The sequence below is a fragment of the Ixodes scapularis genome, unplaced genomic scaffold (genome assembly GCF_016920785.2).
Source record: "Ixodes scapularis isolate PalLabHiFi unplaced genomic scaffold, ASM1692078v2 PGA_scaffold1__304_contigs__length_218370807, whole genome shotgun sequence".
NCBI lineage: Eukaryota > Metazoa > Arthropoda > Arachnida > Ixodida > Ixodidae > Ixodes > Ixodes scapularis.
Genome location: NW_024609846.1, coordinates 47,961,548 through 47,981,022, shown reverse-complemented (window position 1 = coordinate 47,981,022; position 19,475 = coordinate 47,961,548). Strand labels below are relative to the sequence as shown.

The window sequence follows — 19,475 nt, the reverse complement described above, 5'->3', positions numbered from 1 at the left end:
AACAGAAAAGTAACGTAAAAGTAACGTTCGTTATTTTTGAAAAGTAACGGTAACGGTATATTGTTACGTTTGTAAAAGAGTAACGTAGCTCGAGAACGCGTCACTTTTTATCAAACTAACGAGTAACGCTCTTTCGTTACTTTTTTTCGGTAACGGGCACAACACTGCTATAGCGTCAGCGCGTTACAACCGAGCAGTTCGAAGCACCCGTGGGGTGACGAGCGTGTGGTTGACCCATGGAGCATGTAGCTTCCAGAACACAATGCGCGATCTGTGAAGGAAAGCAGGAAAGCTAAGAAGGAAAATGTTGAAATTCCAAAGAGCGGCGCTGCTCCGAAGGAATCTGCCACGTCACAACTACGTAGCAGGTTCCCCAACGTTGCTAGATTACCTCTCAAATGGGCTCCGCATGCATCCACCAGGTGCAGATTGAAAGATCGTTTATTTAGCTTTAAAATTGGTTTTCTTCTGCCTTTCAACGGAAGACTGGTATTTTTGAGGTTAGGGTGCAACATGCAACACATTCAAGCGAGAAAATGAGCGCTGGAATTTCGTTTCCGCACCCCTTTAACATATTTGAACAAAACTGGTGGCTATAGAAAAGTAATCATTTATACCCTGCGTAAATTATTCAAGCATATTAATGGGCTTTTATGACCTGAGTTAGGAAATAAAACGGCCCTTTGCCCCGTAGAACCCCAGCAAAATTTAGCAATAACATGGCGTCCATATCCCGCGATCCCCGATCTTGAAGTTGCGCCCACCCAAACTAGAACCTCCCTAGTTTTGTGTCGAGATTTGTTTGCCCGCGGACATGATACTGAGGAAACTAGCCCTTTCAAACTCCGCTTTAAAAAGAAAAAAAAAGGTTAAGTCGGTGTTTTTGTTTAAAGAGCGCAGCTCTTAGGCGCCCGTTTCCGGATTGAGCGGCGTCGATGTCGGCGTAACGGCGCGGTGCATTATGGAACGCGTGACGTCACTGATGACGTCATCAGTGACGATGACGATGCCGGTACCGATGACGTCATCAGTGACGATGATGATGCCGTCATCAGTGACGTCACTGATGACGTCATCGCGATTACGTCATCGTCACGTGACCTCACAGTCGTCACGTGACCCCGGTGACGTCACGCGATCCTCGTGAGATGACGGCGACGCCCCTCGAAGGGAGGAGTAGCTGACAGGATGAGGAGGTGAGGAGAAGGGAGGAGGGGTACACCTTCCCCTCAGTACCCTTCTCTCCCCCTCCTCAAGAGCTGCGCTCTAATTCGGCGTTACAGGGAGTTGTAAACGGCTTTCATTTTTTATTGGTAACATTAAAGGGCATCCCCAGCCTAAAATGGGGGTCGTTAGTTTTATATAAAGTCCTTGTGGCAGATACCAGGACCTCCTCTTGGAGGTGTCCACGAAATTTCAGCTTTCCATTTGAGCAAAGCACATAAAGCACATCGTTAGAGGGAGAGCCGGACCAGTGGCACAGACCATGTCTTCAATCAACAGGGTGCTCACGCTGCTCGATTACAAGCTCGACCGCAAGCTGGGAGACTTCAAAGCCCGATTTCGCAAAGACCACCGCCCGGCCAACACCGGCACCAACCCCCGGAGCCTCCCCACAGGAGGGCTGAACTCCCTGCGTCGCCGGTAATTCGGCCGGCTCGTCTGCAAGTCGGACACGCCAGGAGCCCTCGCCAGGCGCTCGAGAGTCGAGACTGGCCTGCCAGAAGTAAGCAGCCAATGGCAGCCCCGCGAACACCGCTGCTCGGCCTAACGCACATATCATAATTACCATCAGTTTCATCTTGTATATTTACATCATCACATAACCACCATGACTATAGACGCGGCACCGCGGGCCTCCAGGGCTCGTGCCTCTCTGCGGTGCCGCGGCTCTCCTGGGCAAATATATTTTATTATTATTATTATTATTGTTATAAACGAGTCGTGACGTAACAGGGTCAGGATGCCGGCTCTTTAGGGCTCTCCTTCGACCACCCTCATCGGTCGCAACGTGACTTCGGGCTCATATTAGCAGCAACAGCGCAACACGAAGGACAAAAGGAGATGGCGCATAGGCCAAAACACAGCGTCGAGAGAGAGAGGATAAATCCTTATTGAACTAAAACGTTCAAAGTGGAGATTTTAGCAGCTGCAGGACCAGCGCCGACTACCCCAGACCATTGATTGAAATTATAAGCAGCATATAAATTTTACAAAAAAAAAATAATATGTATATATAATATACAAAAGGCTCGAGGTACGCCTAAGCACTTCTTATGGGTTGTGAATGCGAAAGCATGCATGCCGTTCCTGTGGCGTACTTGCGTCGACGGTTGAGCGCGCGCGCTCTTCTCGCCACACTGACCTTGGGCGTGGAGCTGCTACCTCGCGGACACGCAGCGCCATGGGGTGGCGCTAATTGAAACTGACACGCTGCGGGCTTCATATCACTGCCGTTTTGCGTGGCTTTCTGCGTGGTTTCAAGGCTGGGATGCCTCAGATCGCGGCTTCAGGAATTTACCTGCCGCTTGACGCGGCTGATGACGTCGGCTCGCTCCATGAGACAGTTAATGCTTTCGCATTAATAAAATAATCATTTACATATGTAGTGTCGAAAACCCAACGTCCCAGTACGTCCATCCATTCCTGATGAGAGGCACCGTCCCCGAACTACGCATCCGTCCTCAGTAGTATGAGGTATTCACGCTACCTGATCTCTGACCGACAGCCTCCAAAACGGTGTTCTGTCCCCTTAAAAAAAAAGCCGCAGCATAGCAACGGCATTTGTTCTTGTCAATAGTTCTCACTTATTTTGTCTCCCCCAGATAATCTACAAGATAGCCGATCACAGTTTGTTGGGTCCTTAGTGTGTTCCATGGACCAAGGAGTGTTGTGAGGGACAATGGGCAGTTATCGATGGTGGACATTTGTTCTCGAAGATGCTACCTCGTTCATCTGTATACCTCCGGCAGTTGATGAGTATGTGTTCTGCGTCTTCGTCACATGTGGTGCACAGCAACGCAGATGCTTCGCCACGGAAGATGTCGTGAAGCCGGTGGGGTTCGCCGCACCTGCCCAGTGGGGGAGCGTGACGTCACCGCCGGAGCCGTGTGAAAAGACGTGGCGCGCTGCTTGTAGGAATGCGCTGCGCGTAGGAATGCTTTCGCATTCCTACACGTAAGCAATTTAAAGTCTCTCTGCTGAATTTTTATTTGAACGTGACCTATATCATTTTCTTTCTCCCCCAAAACAGCCGGTCGACAATTCGCCGGTTACAGTCGCGCTCACTATTTTTCGTGGTCACGTATATTCAAAGTCGTGGGTCATCTAAGGCGCAGATTCATTATTAAAAATAAAAAAAAAATTATGAAATCCATTTCTGTGGCCTCCAAAAAGCTGCAAATACGCTGATCGAAAAAAAAAAAAAAAAGGTTTTGCACAGATCATATTCAATATGGCGACGTACCGCGGGCTGAACGACGCGATGGCGGCGCACAACGGACAGACGAATTGCGACGGACGTAGAGCCGCTACTTCGGAACTGTCGTTCATGGCACCGGCTAATCGATCTTCAAGAACAGAACATCGAGCGAAATGGATATAAGTGCGAAACGATCGCACGACAAACGGTTCACGCAACTTCGTCGTTGTCGTTTCACACGCAAAAAAAGCGGAGGAAAAAAAAACGCGGATGCGGTTACGTGATGAAATTCGGCCACGAGTTTCCCTGCTCGTGTTTCGATTTCGAGCAGTTTTTTTTTTTTTTTTTTTTTTTTTTTTTTTTATTATAGGTGACTATGTAGCATACTGTTGATTGGGTAGTCTCCGGACCCCATAATAAATCACCTAGCAAAAAAAAAATATTTTGGAGGGTGTTAGTGATTTTAAACAGCACAAGCCATCAGTTACTATAAAAAAAAAAAATAGAAGTAGCGGAGAAATTGAAGTTTCTTATTAGTACCGAACCCGGGAGGAAACTTTCCAAATTATAATTATTATAACACTGCTAAATAAATATTTCCTAGATCAAACTTTTATACTGCTAGACCAGGTGATGTAAAAGGGTTTAGATGAAACGGTGTTTGATGAAACTGTGTTTGATTCAAAGTCCAGATCCGTACTCTGGTCAGACAGCCTCCGCACTTGGATACTTCTCGCTTAGCTAAATTTTTTGTCGGAATGGTTTTAGCGAGTATGGCACCTCGCTGGGTGGAAGCCCGCGACATTCAGTGGAGCTGAATGCCGCGTTGTGGCACGGAACCGCACATACCTCGTGTTGGAGCGCAGCGCTGATAGATGGTCTTCCCAAATGCTTATCAAGGCCTTTGAAGTAGTGACAGGCCAGTTGACACACTTTTGGAAAGATGCTTGGAACGGCCGTGTGCTGCACGCTGCTGACTCAACTGGGGTATTACTAGTCGCTCATTGAAGCTCCTATGAACATTCCAGAGAAGCTGCAATCTGGAAAGAGGCAGATTTATGACCGAGGTGGAAGCCAACTATGCGCATGATAGCACCAAGGTGCACAACTGAATGTTTGGTCATTGGTGCCCTTAAAAACTACAAAACTGAAACCCCGGGAGGCGTATTGGAAAAACTTGTCAACAGGCCAATTTTGCCACTATGATTTTCATAAATGTTTACAGGGAGAGAGGCAAAAAAGCAGGCAAACAAGCCTGTTATTCACACGCAAGCCTTTAGCCAGCTTCCAGATTTGCTTACACTTATCAGGTAAGCAAATCAAGACCGAATCTGGTCATTCTCAATTTTTTTGCTCCCCTCCCCCCAAAAAACCATATTCAGTGAAGAGTGATTGACAGAAGGTCCATGAGCAGTGTTCAACCCATTAGTTTTCTCTACTCTCAGCCCAGACGACTGAGAGCATACAAAACGTTGATTGTATGTTTTACATACGAGGAGTGGGATGTGCATGCAAATAATGTGGATTCTTACTTTGTGGAGCAGGTAGGTTCACTTATAGAGCCTCATAATGGGGAGCAGGTGGATCAAGTCAGAGCCATAGAAATACAAAGTCAGAAACCTTTTGTAGCGTGGGCTACACTGGCCGAGGTTGAGCAGTTTCGCGTGGCTCGCATAATGAGCCGTGCTTCGTGCTGCGCAAGCGCGAGGAGCAGTGACGTCACACGGCGCACAACTGGCGCGCCGGAGCCGCCGCCGCCGCGCGCTTCGCCGCCACCGCGCGCGCCTCGCCGGTCTGCACATTCCAGAGGAGTGACATCATAGCTTTGGTAGGCGCACCGGCGCCGCCGCGTGCCCAGCTGTCCGCCTCCGTTGCGCAGTAGCCAAGTCTGACGCTGTACCAAAGCCGCTTGATGGCGCCTCTCATTTTGTGTGCATAAGACCACGCTACGTATATCCTGGCATAGCCGAGCTAAGCCACCGCAATTTTTTTGGTGCACCTTTCTGGAAAAAACTAAGGTAACACAGCCAGCAGATAAATTGCACTATAAAAAGTTTTATAATTGAAATATACTGCAAACGTTTCAGGTCACGTCTCTACAATACCAATAGAAAGCTCTCACAATGTCCCATTCCACATCTACAAACTTTTGCCACATGCTGAGGATGAGCACAAGAAATGCAAACGCAACACAATTCTGCTTCTTGTTGGCTATCTTGTACAAAGCGCCGCATTCATTTTATTACAAATTTCTCAGAGGAACGGGAGGAGATAATGTACAAGGCTTTGGAACAAAGTGAAAAATAAAAGCGCTCATTTTTTTTTTCTTCCAGAAAATGAATCTCGTCTATGTACAGATGATGCTTCAACAGTCCTGCCTCCGACACGGAGGAAATGACTCAGCACTTCTGGGTGTCCTTCTCACCCGCCCTGATGACCAATCAACCAACAATAACAACAGCGGCCGTAACAAGGCGGATGAGCTCTTTTCGTGGGAGATGGGATGAGCTATGTACACTGTACACATGCCGTCGGGGTCGCACTGCTTTTTAGTTGAGGAAGCCTCTGCACTGTGGAGCACCACACAGACAGGAGATCTTCTCTTCCTCCAAGGGGAACTTGTAGTCGTACGTGATTTCTTCGTTGACGTTGATGGGCTGCTTTGAGTAGATGACTATCTTCTTCTGCCCCTCCACTGTGATCACCTTGGCATAACAGTTGGGCTGGAAGACAAAATAAAGCCGACTTGGTACCGGAAAGGAGGCAATGTGACAACCACAAATGTTCTCGCAAGTTGTATGAGCACGCCTGAGCACAATGCTCTGTCTGCACAAGGAAAGTACCATTTAAAGCCACCTGCTTGCACCCATTTCTTCTGCAAATGCTGCACAGGCCTCATGCGATGGTATATGAACAGAGGTACAAATGAGGTAACAGAAAGGTCCCAATCAAACACCGACGCACAACATTGGTTGTCCAAGAGGAAAATTATCCTTTTCGCGTGCTCCTCTCACAAACTATCAAAGGAGAGAAAGAAGAAACAAAGAGGCAAGGACAAGGGTTTGCATGCTCCTCATCCATGGGGAAGGGAATAAAATTTGGGGACAAATTTGGGGGGGAATTTGGGGTGGAGGCAGAGGGGGAACAGAAAAGGAGGAAGCAAGTAAAAGTGTCAACCTACAGCAGTGTAAAAAGTCTAAAAAAAACTTTTAAAGACCATTAGCATCATAAAACAATAATATAATCTGAAAAAAAAACAAAAAAAACAATCTAAGTGCACCTGAACAACATAAGGAAAACAATAGACCTATCTCACCAAGAATTCAATGCATGTATGATGCCGCCACAACATTATTCCACAGGAGGAAGGCAGCAGTGTACAAGATGGTTCATGCTGTCTCAGACTCTGCAACCTCAGCCTTCCAGGAAGGTTATCGCACGTGCAGAAAGAATACAGTTTCCTCAATGCATGCTGTGGGTGCGGCGCAACGAAACTGGATGGCGAGATCAATCTATTGTAATAAGCAATTAAAGAGGCAAAGAGTCATCTCATTGAAGAAGACCCGTGACATACGCAAGGGAGTTATGTCACCAAGGGAGCCTGTCATTCAGCCATTTGATCGGAGCAGATTCCTTCGCATATATTGGTGACAAGATCGAAAAAATGCTGACACACCGTCCAGTTTTCTTTTCTCTTAAAGGGATACTTCAACGAAATTTGAAATATTCCCGTCGTGTTCAAAAATAGGTTGAATATGATCCACAATATCCGTAAATGACAATCGCACGTTTGTATTTTGATCCTGGTGGCTGTATTTTTCGTCATAAACGGTCCACTCTGGCAAGCGCTCGGAGAAGGCCCAGTTTAGAGCACGTGACATCCAACGCAATCGTGATGTAGGTCGTCTCAAGACGAGCAAAGCTACGGCGAGGCTGACGTCGAGAGGATGGCCTAGTCGTTCCAGTCACCGAAGCGGCTGCTTTTGTACGAATTTTGAGTGACGGGTTAATCTTCTATAATCTTCTAGGGGGACAATAGCGACTTCTGCGACACACAAAAGGGATTCCCGGGAAGAGGGGAGTTCCTCCTTCCCCCCTTCTCTCGTCGTGGCCGGAGACGAGACAACCTCCGTCACTAGCTGTCAAGGTTCCTAGACGAGCATTACAAACGAGGCGTTAGCGACATCCACCAGGTGCTCTTTGCTAATCGTTTAATTCGTTTTAAAATTCCTTTTCGAGACTTTTTTAACAAGATATTGGTATGTTCCATGTGATACTGCTCTTTTTGAACACATATAGACCAAAAAATGAGCGCCGAAATTTCGTTGTAGTATCCCTTTAACTGCTCAATGTTTACTTGACAAATGTAAAGAATTTGTATGAAAACATCCCTTTACATACAAGGCATAAAAGAACATTCCTCAGACAAATGCACTCGACACATGGGTTCTCGTCTGCCAACTCAATTTGCCCGAAAGCATTGTCTTCCATTGCCTCAATAAAAATAAAAATAAAAATTGAATTTACTTCTAAGACTTTTATTAATTCAAACTCCAGGAAGCCATTAACTTTGTCTCAATTATCAAAAGTTTCCAGTATCAAATATTAATCTAAATAAAAATAAAAATAAAATTATGATTCACCATATGAATGGCTACACATGCAAAGCAGATATTTGATGATTTCCGTACATCGGTCTACTGATCATAGGCAGATATGCCGCACATGAAACATTTCTGAAATGTGACATAAGTTGATTTATACCTCAAAGGTGTTGTTTAACGTAAACTTTAGGTTTGTTCATCAGGCCGAGATGTTGTCTATGTGGACTACTAAGCAGGAGACACGTGAGCAATAAAAACGGGCACCACGCGTCAGTTTTCATAGCAACTTGAGCAGACGCTGTGACGTGAACCTATGCAATGCCGACACGTCAAACCGTCCGTGCAAGTTGCTGTAAAAATCATGAGCCATTTCCCTCTGTGAAGGAGGATAACCAGTGAAGCTGTTTAGCACACGACACAAACCCGCACCTAAGAGCTGGAGGAAACTAGACACGCACGACGGGACCGCCACGCCGGGAGAGCGGAAGGAAAGGAAACTAGACACGCAGGCGTTTGGAACGACGACAAAGAGAGGGTGGTGCGAGTGTAAACACGGCCGACGCAAGTCGCACAGCAGCAAATCTTTGAGAAACCTTTATTATCTACTTGTGAGTCTACTGATCTTAAAAATGGTGCCTATTGATAACTAATCATCTACTGAATAGACCTATTTCTAAATTACCCAAGCATCAAGGAGAATGCAGGGAATGGTCTTCCACGTGCCACTCATGCCGGCATCTGCAGCAGTAACTGTTCTAAAGCAAAAGCCTAAGACAAATGACATCTTCCAGGTGCCTTCCTCAAGGCTTTATCTTAGTTATTTACTTCGAATCTTTTATACAGGAAGGCGTGCGCGTGCGGCGCGTACGGCGGTATGAGCTTAGTTTTTTAGTCACTGCACACGAAAAATCCACAGAACCCTAGCCATAAACAGCTTCGCTGTAAAATTTCTGCGTGGTGCCCTGTTTTCATAGCTTATGTGTGCCCCGTTTCAGAGCCGTATATGTAGACAGTTTGGTTATTCGTTGGAAAGTATAGGAAACAAATGAGGAGGCGCCATTGGCCGAAAGCGGGCAGGGCGTGTTCCAGCGCATCTTCAGAAATTTGAATGTGGCCAACCTGAAGCCAGAAATAATACCCTGGTGGTGGTCGCGAGAAACAAACTTGATAAGTGCATCAAAGTAACTCTCGATGACTGAAAATACGGTGCATGTAATGTTTCAATCACGGTCATCCAAAATCATGGTGGAAGAGAGCGACTAGCGGAACAATCGACATAATCCGTACACCAAGCGCCGAAAATCTGCCGTCCGAGCGGTCACACTCTGTCCGAGCAAAACAGGGTTTGAGCGGCGCATTAGTTTCTTACATCTTTCTGCATGACCATGATCGAAACATCACTTTTACGCGCTTATTAAAACCATATACGAATATATACCTTTGATTAAAACAGTTTCTCGCTACCTTCGCTATGAGATTCTTTGAGGCTTCTGGTTGGCCAAGAGAGCATGCCAAGCCCACTTTCTGCATCTGGTGCACGCCCTGGCTCTGCCCGTGCCTCCCATTGACCAAACTCTCTGTATACACGACTCTGCCCTGTTTGAGCCCCGTTGACTGCGCTTCTCACCGAGCACCGGTGCACCGCGGAGAAGCTACATCCACGGAAGCAAGCTCTGCGAGTGTTGCTTCTCTGCAGTGCACCAGTGCTCAGAAAGAAGCACACTCAATGGGGCCGCGGGAAGAAAAAGTATGAACTGGACCAAAACGCCGTACGAATTAAGCGGCTTATCAATGCATTAAAAACATGGAGTGGACAACCAAAATTTTTACAGCGGAGCTGTTAAGGGCCACTTTCCCCAGGATTGTGTACATCCTCAAATGACCTGATGACACAGAACTCTGGACGGCTACCACCATCTATGAGCGACGGCGGCAACCAAACAACCTGCTTAACGGGAATCTGATTGCCGTTCAAAGATGGCGGCAATCTTTCGAGCCTCTCCACTCTGGTTTGCCGACTTGTGGCCAGCTATTACTTCATTCGCACCATAGTACAGCTTCGCTGGTCTTCCTTCTTCACCAAAGTGGAAAGGCTGAAAGTTCAGTATGAAATATCTGAGTTTGAATTATCTCAAGCCTACTGTAGTGTCTCTTCTCATAAAAATTTACCACAGACGTGAGACAGTTCAATCTCCTCTGTGACAGGCTTGAACTGATATTACTTCCAGCCTACATAAAGAAAGTAATGACGGAAAAAAGCTTTTCTAGGCATGAGGTGCATGTGCATTGTGTTTGCATGTATGCCTGACTGTGTTGTCTTTTCAAAGCAATAGCTTTATGGGCGACACTTAGCCGAGATTTCGTCCTCATAGGTTGTTGTGTCCCCGCGCGCGTGAAGAGTGGAAAAACCCTTTTTCTCTTCCCTGTTGCCGCGAGAAGAGGGCAGCCCTGGGGCGTCCTACCAAAAATGGTGTGATGAAGGGAGATTCTTTGTGTCGTCTGCTTGAAAGACTGGTTTTCAAACATTACTCGCGCTATGCGAAATCCCACTATGGCAATATCCAGTTGCTACGCGTAATGTTGAATGGTTTTAGAAACTTCCACCATGCCTACCCACTTCACGGATCACCGGTGACAGTCGTCAGTAGCATCCACAATGCCAACTACGACGGCCATGAGAATTACTAACTACGCTGCACCTCTGTCCTCAGGTACGTTAAGGCGCCATTCCACCCGCATCGCACAACCGTGCTACAGCTGTCACTTTCGTTTCTTTGCATATTTTGGGCAAAAAATAGGACTTTTTACTGTGAAAGCATTAAATGTCTCATGGAGAGAGCCGACGTCATCAGCCGTGCCAAACGGCAGATAAATTCCCGAGGCCGCAATCCGAGGCATCCCAGCTTTGAAACCACGCAGAAAGCCAAGCAAAACGGCAGTGATATGAAGCCGCCATGCGTCAGTTTCAACTAGCGCCTCCCCATGGCGCTGCGTGTCCGCGAGGCACTGGTTTCACCGCTCCACGCCCAAGGTCAGCGTGGTGAGAAGAGCGTGCGTGCTCGACTGTCGACGCGAGTACTCCGCAGATGAAATAAGGGAACAGAGGAACGGCATGCATGCTCTCGCATTTACAACTCATAAGAAGTGCTTAGGTGTCCCTCGAGCCTTCCATGTTCACACGAGGTGCCATCCTCTAGCCGCGAATGGCACCTCATGTACCAGACAAACTCCCGTCGTCTGCTTTCACTCCTCGCCCGGGCAATGCATGACGGGATTGCATTCTGACGCACGTTTGATTCTCTTGGTGTGGCGAGTGCATGCACATGTACGGTCTCCGCCTTGAAACAAACTCTGAGACTGTAGCCACTCGTTAAGTGCCAGCCAAAACGAACTCGCTCCACGCTGCAATTGGGCACGCATGGGCACGAGCGAGTGAAACCAACTCGCTATTAATTCATCAATTGTGTAACACTTTACCTTGGTGTAAATTTCACTATCATATCACAAAGCAGCTCGTGTCATTTTTTTTTTCTTCTTTCTGTTGATCATTTAACGTATTCACATAAATTCTAGCCTATTTGCATCAACAAATTATTGTAGAAAAACTTTTTTTAAGAATAAACGCTTCATTTTCTTTTTTGTTCATCATTCAACGAATATCTCTTATAGCACCACAAATATCGCAAGGAAGTTGAGAGACAAAGTTGAGATGAGGACGCAGGGGGACTTACGTTGCAGCTGTGGTTTATGAAGCGCGCCAAGTTGCCGCACTTTGTGGCGTCGATGATGGTCTCGACGTCCACTCGGAACAGGTAGGAGCTGCCGATGCCGATCTGCGTGTAGTGCTGCTCCCGCCGGTCGGCCATGACGGGCCGCACCATCTGGCCCACATACTCAATGACCATCTCGTCAGCGGCAATCGGCTCCAGGGCAAACAGGCCCCAGTCGTGGATGCGGCTCTTGGCGAACTTGAGCTGCTTCTTGCGGAACTGCGCCCAAACGAATGCAACCCTTAGTGGTACTCTTTGCAAAGGCGCAGCAAACGGGGGTACCGAAAATTCAGAGGGAATTTATGCTATCACATAACGCGTGTCACAGCAACGGCAGCTCTGCACTCGCGTAATTCGCTATCATTGTGGTGTCCTCGCCATTTCCACGCCTCCTCCCGAGCATGATTCTCGGGATCTTCGCGCCATTTTCGCTTCTGCTCTCGATTACACTCCCGCACCTGGTCCGTACTCGATGTCGGCTGCCGCCACAGTCAAAGTGAGACTGGCGGGGACTCTCTTTCGAATGGCTGGACACCAGCAAGCGCTCGTCGCTTTTCGACGCGAGCTCTGGCTGCGCATGCGTGCTCGAGGGACCGGGGGGTTTTCACGAAGGACGACAACGCAATTCCTCAGGGACGTTCTTACTAACGGCTGTCGCCGTAATGCGAGGTCAGCAGAGCTCAGCAGACCCCAGCAGAGGAGTGAGGATTCATTTCAACCCCTTGGGGAGCTTTTGGTGTGCAACCAAAGTTTTGGCAATGCAGGGGTGGAACTCATGAAATGCATTTGGGAGCAGCCACGGGAGCAGCTGAAACCGCTGTTTTGGAGCAGGTTGGGAGCAGCTAAAACTACATTCTGGAGCAGGCTAGGAGCAGCTCAGATCAGTTTTCACTGCACTTCAGCTTGTGTCTTAGACGAGCACGGGAGCAATTTCAATTGTGCTTAGCAGCACAGATGAACACGAGTGGTTAGGGACCTAGGTAATGGGATAACAGTGTAACAGATGCCAAAACTTGAAACTTTGTGAGCCTTAATGAGAATCAAAAAGCAAGTACCATATGTTTCTGAAGATGGTGTCCTTGATATTTTCTGAGTGGCTTTCAGCTGCTCAAAATGCAAACCAGCACTGCTTATCGCACAACCCCCACGTGCTCGACATAGTAATTATATGTGCGAACCACATGACGTGCATAAGCAACGGACGTGCAGTTGCGTGGGGGAACAGGGCAACAAATTTCGAGTTTATCCCATTGTGCAACTCAATATCGAAGCAGCAGACTACAATTAACGGAGTTATCGTATTCAAAGCGATTAGCGGGAGCAAGGTTAAAGTACGCCGAGCAGATCTACCGCTGGCGTGACAGCAGCTGGCAGGCAAGGTTTCGGATCGGACCGCGTTTCAGTTCTATCAAATCACGATTTATCTTGCGGGAATGCTGTTTCAACTTCTAACGATGAAGTACTAAAAGGAGTATTTTGCTCATTTGTTTTCAATTGGCTGACGTCCGGATCCCGGGCTGCAGAGCCTCAGGCAAACGGACGCTTAACGACTCGACCTCACCTCGGCCGACTTGCTTAACAGCTTATGGTTGAAGAATAACAGTCCAGTCGCAGGTGTAGCGATTCGAATCCGATCCCCGAGTTTTTTCGCGCGCTTCCGACTCGGGATACACAGGGAGAATAAACAGAACAAAGGATTGCAAGGCCGACCAAGCTAAACGGGCTAATTGTTGCCAATCGAGTCGATAGGAACCGAAACCAAGACAAAATACTTTTTTGTTTTTGGCGCACGTTGTGCGATTTGGTGCATAATGGCGCAAGGTATTGGCTGTGGCGCAGTTTCCGTGAAATGGCGCAGGATGGCGCAGACAAATGCGTCTGGCGCAAAATGGCGCAAATGGCGCAGCCGTTCCACCCCTGGCAATGTGCCTCTGTCAGATTGTGGGCATTTCGGCCAGCACATCGCCTCGGAGCCACTGAGGCGGCTGTGTACCAAAAAAGGGTCTTACAGTTGCCTGCGTGAACCAGATGCCGGATCTAGGGAGTTTAAAACATGTCTAAAGCATTTTGCGGTAATCTTTCTGTGCACTTCATCGTCTGGTCTGTTTGAGTTTTTGTGCTGCCTTTATAAAACACCAAAATTAAAAAAAATAATAATAATTTGCTTGCATAACATTAGAAAGGGCCTCTCAGCATTGGAGAGGAGGAGCAGAGACAAAGCAAAGAAACAGCATAATGCAATAAACACTTTGTTTCACACCAGTATACAATCTCCAGCCACTGCTGTCTTACAAACGAGAATGACTGCTTGCAATAAACTAATGTACCATAGTTACTCGATTTAAGTCGACCACGAGCATAGGTCGATGCCTTTATATTAAACTCGCCGAGAATTAAAAAAAAAATAATTAGAATACAGGTCTACCATTCTTTTTAAAGAACAGAGGTAACTTTGGGCGAAAGAATAGAACAAACCTTTATTTACAGCGCTCTCAGCTAAATCACAGCGCGAGGCCAAAAACTTAATCATCATCAGAACTTCCGGACATGTCATCGCCGTCGAAAGCTTCGTCAGCTTTGTCAACATACTCACAAGTTCACAACACTACCTCACTGACACCGGTGCAAAATGGCGACAACAAGAAACGAAAGAAAGTGGAGACGGGCGAAGCAACGAAAGGTAAATATAAAGACGAGAGCACCGCTGCAAACCGCTGCAAGCCACCGGAAGCAACAGCAATGCCGCGAGCATCAAGAAGCGAAACCTCTGCATTTCCTTTGGCAGTGACTATTTTGTTGTTCATCGTCAAATATCAGCAAAAATTATTTCGACGTCTGTGACGTCACTTCTATAAAACACTAAAATAGTGGCTTTCTTATTTCGACGTCCTCCTTCAATGCAGCAGCCGTAGCAGTGTTAGCCGTTTTGTGGTTTCGTTCTGTTTAGTTTCTGATGGTGTCGTCGGTGTTGTGACAGCATTTCGACGGACAGTTTCAGTCCTAGTTGGCAGTGGAAATGTCTTATTCAGTGTGTGTGGAGGACTGGCTCTACAATTTATCCTTTCGGACGTGACACGCCCGGTGGTGATGTTGTGAGTGTTCTGAGCTCGCATCTCGGCACGCGTCTCACATTTTGAATTCCCAACAGGGGCCAGCAGGATATCCCCTGCACGTAACAAATGTGAGTGCATACACTACGTAACACTGAGAAATTTGGCACGCTTTTTGTGCCTCTATATCATGCGAGCACGTCTTCGTACGGCTGTAGTCTCGCTTCGCATCTGGCTCCCGCCCTGTTTTTACCCAGGTTTCGTGAGTTGCTTGTTTAGTTTAGATTTTCTGTTTGGTTCGTGTATAACGAGCGGGTTAACTACGAAGCGATCGGGATGTTAAATAAAAGGTTGCGAGGGCAAACTTTGCCTCCTTGATGTTTCTTGACCAGTGCAAACAAACAAAGGCTCTGGCGCGGTAGTATGATATGCATACATTTTCCAATCAACTGCACATTTTATGACATGGTACTCAGCTCGTTTGTATATACAAATCACGTGAAATAAATAATGATAAGCATCGGTGCCGCTTTCTGTAATGTTTGGCACAACCAAGCAAACGTTACTTCAGGCCTGATAGCTGATGTACTTTGAGAACGTTGTTTTGCATTCCACATCACTTAAAAAAACCACGACGCCGCCTACAAGCAAGATTACATTTTTTCCACCGCCACCTTCGATCGCTCCCCAGTTCAGACTCCGAAGCTCAAGTTCGAGAAGTTAAAATAATGACAAAAACATTTTGACAGGGGACGTCAGAATGTTTTTGAAGATTACTTCATGTCTTCAGGAAGTGGCGTCATGGACGTCAAAATAACATTGAAAATTATTTTGAAAGTGGACATCGAAATAGTCACTGCTATTTCCTTTTGCTGCGCATCCACGAAGGGGAGAGGGATGGAGGGGGAGGGGGCAAGGTGGGTGGCAGGTTGTGTCTCCTTTGCCCCCTTGCATCGCGAGGGGCACGCATGAGCGGCGCCAACCTCGCCAGTTGCAGACAGGCGCGAAACCCGACGCCCGAGGGATGCGTGCAAGCGGCGGCACACCGGCTGCTGCTGTTTCGGTTGTTTTTGTGCACCGAAAACTTTCTGAAACAAGAAGCGGTGTGGCGCTACTCCGACGCCAGCTTGGTGACTCGTTAGCTCCATGCACTTGGTAGGGTCGCGAATGTAGGTCAAAATTCTCTAATCATGATTGTAAGTCAACCCTTCATTTTTGACAACATTTCTAAAAAAAAAAAAAAAGGTTGACTTATATTTGAATAAATACGGTATGTACACCGACTCGTTATTGATAAATGAGCTCGTGGTCACATGAAAAACTGTGGGCATTGCATATATGCAGATATATGCAGGGGGCTATCTCTGTATCACCAACATCACGAGCAAAGTGAACCTATAAGAGCGACCAAACTACCCCAAACTACACTTGCACTGCACAAAATGTGTGTGCCCAGCAAGCCCGTTCAAAATGCGGTGCTTGCTCTTGTAGCCTTTGCTATGCTGTAGCTTCAAAAAACAAAGGCACGCGCCTAATGCCCCCAATTTGGGTGTGCAAGACCGGAAAAGCATCACCACCAGAAGTGACGTCAAAGGCACGAGTTTCTGTATACTATGGTTACCTGATCTGATTGGTCCCTGTAATTTGTGCTTAGAATTACAGCATATTTCCAAAATCATTATGCTTCATAAGGCAACATTTATGCAAAGCAAACAATGTGAAAAAGTGTGTCTCACAAATACCGCCCTACAAACAATCCGATGGCGTGGCACACACGTCGTCATGGCATGTGTACCAACCAATGGTCACTAGAAGACATCACGGGGCATTCGGCAGGTGGCACCAATAACAGCACGTGCTTAACTATGTGCTGTGATTGCTCATATTGGCCTGGACAGTACAGGAGGCTTTCGCGCACAATAAACGTTAAATGTCTACTATTATAAAGCTCAAGCTCACGATAGATTTGACACTACACTTGACAAAAACAGCGAATAGTCTGAACATGGTACAGTAGAACCTTGTTGATACGATCTCGGTTCATACGATTTCCCGTCTCGTACGTTCACAATCGAGGGCTTGAAAAATGTCCCATAGAGTTACGACTGGTTCATACGTTTCTGGATAATACGATTTCTCGGGAAGTATGTCCAAAGTTTCGCCAAGCATCCATCGGATTATACGTTTTCTGGGCAATGAGCTCCCGATCTTCGGGCAGAACGGTTGTCGCCGCACGCACCGCACGCCAAACGTTCTCGATGTCGATGTGTTCGCGTTCGCTTCTTGATTTTTTAGTCGTTTTCATGATAGACACGTGACTAAGAGTCACTCTTGGTTACTCCACCAAATGCTTGAAGACACCATTTAAACTGGCTGCGCGACTCTGAGGATGATAAACGCTTCCCTAAGAGTAACTCTTGAGCCATGTATGGGTGGTAGTAAATGAACGAAACCGACAACTTTTTTGTTTGACATTTCGCGAGGTCGGCATTCCGCCATTTCTCTGCTGCCGTGCCGTGGTGCGCGTCAACCTTGCTTCTTTCCGTACCCGTGCCCAAGAACCGTCGATGGCATCGCGGAAGCGGAAACCTTTGATTTTGAGAGAAAAGTTGAACATCCTGGCAGTTGTCGACCAGGACCCTAAATGGAAAAGAATTGACATCGCCCAGGTCCTCGGACTGCCCGCGTCGACGGTCAACACGATCGTGACGAAACGAAAGTAAATAGAAGAAAACACCCTGGTCTTCAGTGCAGCGACAAAGCAGGCCCGCAGTGCAAAGCGCGGAGAGTTGGAGGATGCGCTGCTGAAGTCGTTTAAGCAAGCACGGCCGTCTGGTGTGAACTCCGACGGTAGCATTCTGCGGGAAACGGCCATGGAGATTGCAGACATCATGGGCATCGAGGATTTCGCAGCTTTGAACGGCTGGATGGACCGATTTCTGGTTCGCCATGGCATCTCGTACCGCCAAATGAATGGCGAAGCAGCCAGCATGAATCCGGCGGATATTGAGAACTGGATTGCATTGCTTCCGGGCATTGTGAATGCCTACGCCCCACACGACGTCTACAACGCCGATGAACTTGGCCTGTTTTTCAAGGTGCAACCCACGAAGTCCCTGAGTTTGAAGAGGGAGTCGTGCCACGGCGGGAAGGTCAGCAAGGATCGAGTAACCGTGCTGCTTCGCTGCAATGAAGATGGCACGGACATGATGAAGCCGTGGATGATCGGGAAATCGAAGAACCCGACATGCCTGAAAAACCTTGCTCGGCTTTTTTGTGTATATAAGCAAAACACCAAGGCTTGGATGCAGTGTTGCGGAGTTGCCACTCCGGAGTTGGAATGATTCCGGAATCATTCCGCAATTTCTCGACCCCGGAATGGAATGGGAATGGAATGGCGGCAACGTTGAAGGGAATGGAATGGGAATGGAATTAGATGTCTTTTGCCCGGAATGGAATGGGAATGGAATGCGCCAAGTTCTTTATCTTTATTTATTTATTTATTTACGTTCAGCTATACCGAGCCAGGTAGCGAGTCAGCTGTTCAGAAATAAAATGAGCAGGAAACTACAAACCCGCGTAAGGCCCTAACAGACTTATACGCAAAAAAAAGCAATAAAAAAAGGGTCAAAGCAAAGAACAAAGGGGAGGGGGGCGGCGGTGGCGCCTTTCACCAGTGAAGTTCAACACATATCCGAATGCATCTGCGCCTGTAATATTGCACGGCTGAAGGGTACGTCATCAGCCGACGTGAACGTGACCCGCAGCTCTGGTGATCCGATACCCAGGAAGGAGGCCAGACGTGTCCTCGCTGTGCGGACCCAGACTTCGTACACCTGCGAGTCGTCTCGAGCGGGCTGTTTCTCGGAAAGCTCGCATTTGTGCTGGCCATCTCTGCTATACGACGAAGTCTCTGTTTGAATGATGCTAGACGAAGCTTGAGGATTGCCATTCATGCGTTGGAAGCGGAGGGTTTGCAGATAGGACCGTCACAACAGGGATGCCACCGTATCGATTTTTCAACCGCAACAGAAAATAAGACATGTGCTTCAGGATGCTTCAGGCGCTCCACGTTTCTCGAAAATTCCAATTGCAACTGCCTGCATGGCCTTCAACGAGGTCACCTACAACGAAAGTATGTACTGTCCTTTCATACAGCAGCGTGGGTAAAGTTTCATGTTCAAGGCAACACCTGCAGATACAAGAATACTAGCAATACTAGTTCGTCCCACCGTGACGTCAAGTGATCAGTGTTAAAAGGGGCGCTCTTATTGGACAGGGAACTGATGATGTTTTGATGGAATTTATTTAGAGGTCGAAATCTTTTCGCATCACTGGTCAGACAGACAGGATGCCATGGAAGGGAGCGCGGTCAATGCTTGACGGAACCTTTTTTGAACCCATTGAAGACTCTTCGTCTGGAACCACTATCTTCAAGGCAAAGTGCCAAGCCTGCGGGAAAGTAATTTCGGGACAACAAAAAACTTCCACTTCAAGCTTAAAGCCTAATCTCAGTTGGCGTCTCAACGAAATTCGAAAAATGTAATGCATTATCAGTATTTATATTTCTGCTCTCCCTAAAACGTATTCCTGTATTTGTATTCCGAAAAACTTTTTGCCTCTTCTTAAA

At 47.3% G+C, this 19,475-nt stretch overlaps 1 protein-coding gene across 1 annotated transcript in view; it reads right to left on the bottom strand.

Annotated features, from left to right (window-relative positions):
- Nucleotides 1-5,619: 5,619 nt before the first annotated feature.
- Nucleotides 5,620-19,475, bottom strand: part of LOC8033989 (histone-lysine N-methyltransferase SETD1B) — a 42,805-nt gene continuing 28,949 nt past the window's right edge. The window contains exons 12-13 of the mRNA XM_029967233.4: nucleotides 11,757-12,014; nucleotides 5,620-6,144 (exon numbers count right to left, since the gene is read on the bottom strand). Coding sequence (XP_029823093.3) covers nucleotides 5,971-6,144; nucleotides 11,757-12,014 — 432 coding nt within the window. The 3' untranslated portion in view covers nucleotides 5,620-5,970. The remainder of the gene's footprint in view (nucleotides 6,145-11,756; nucleotides 12,015-19,475) is intronic.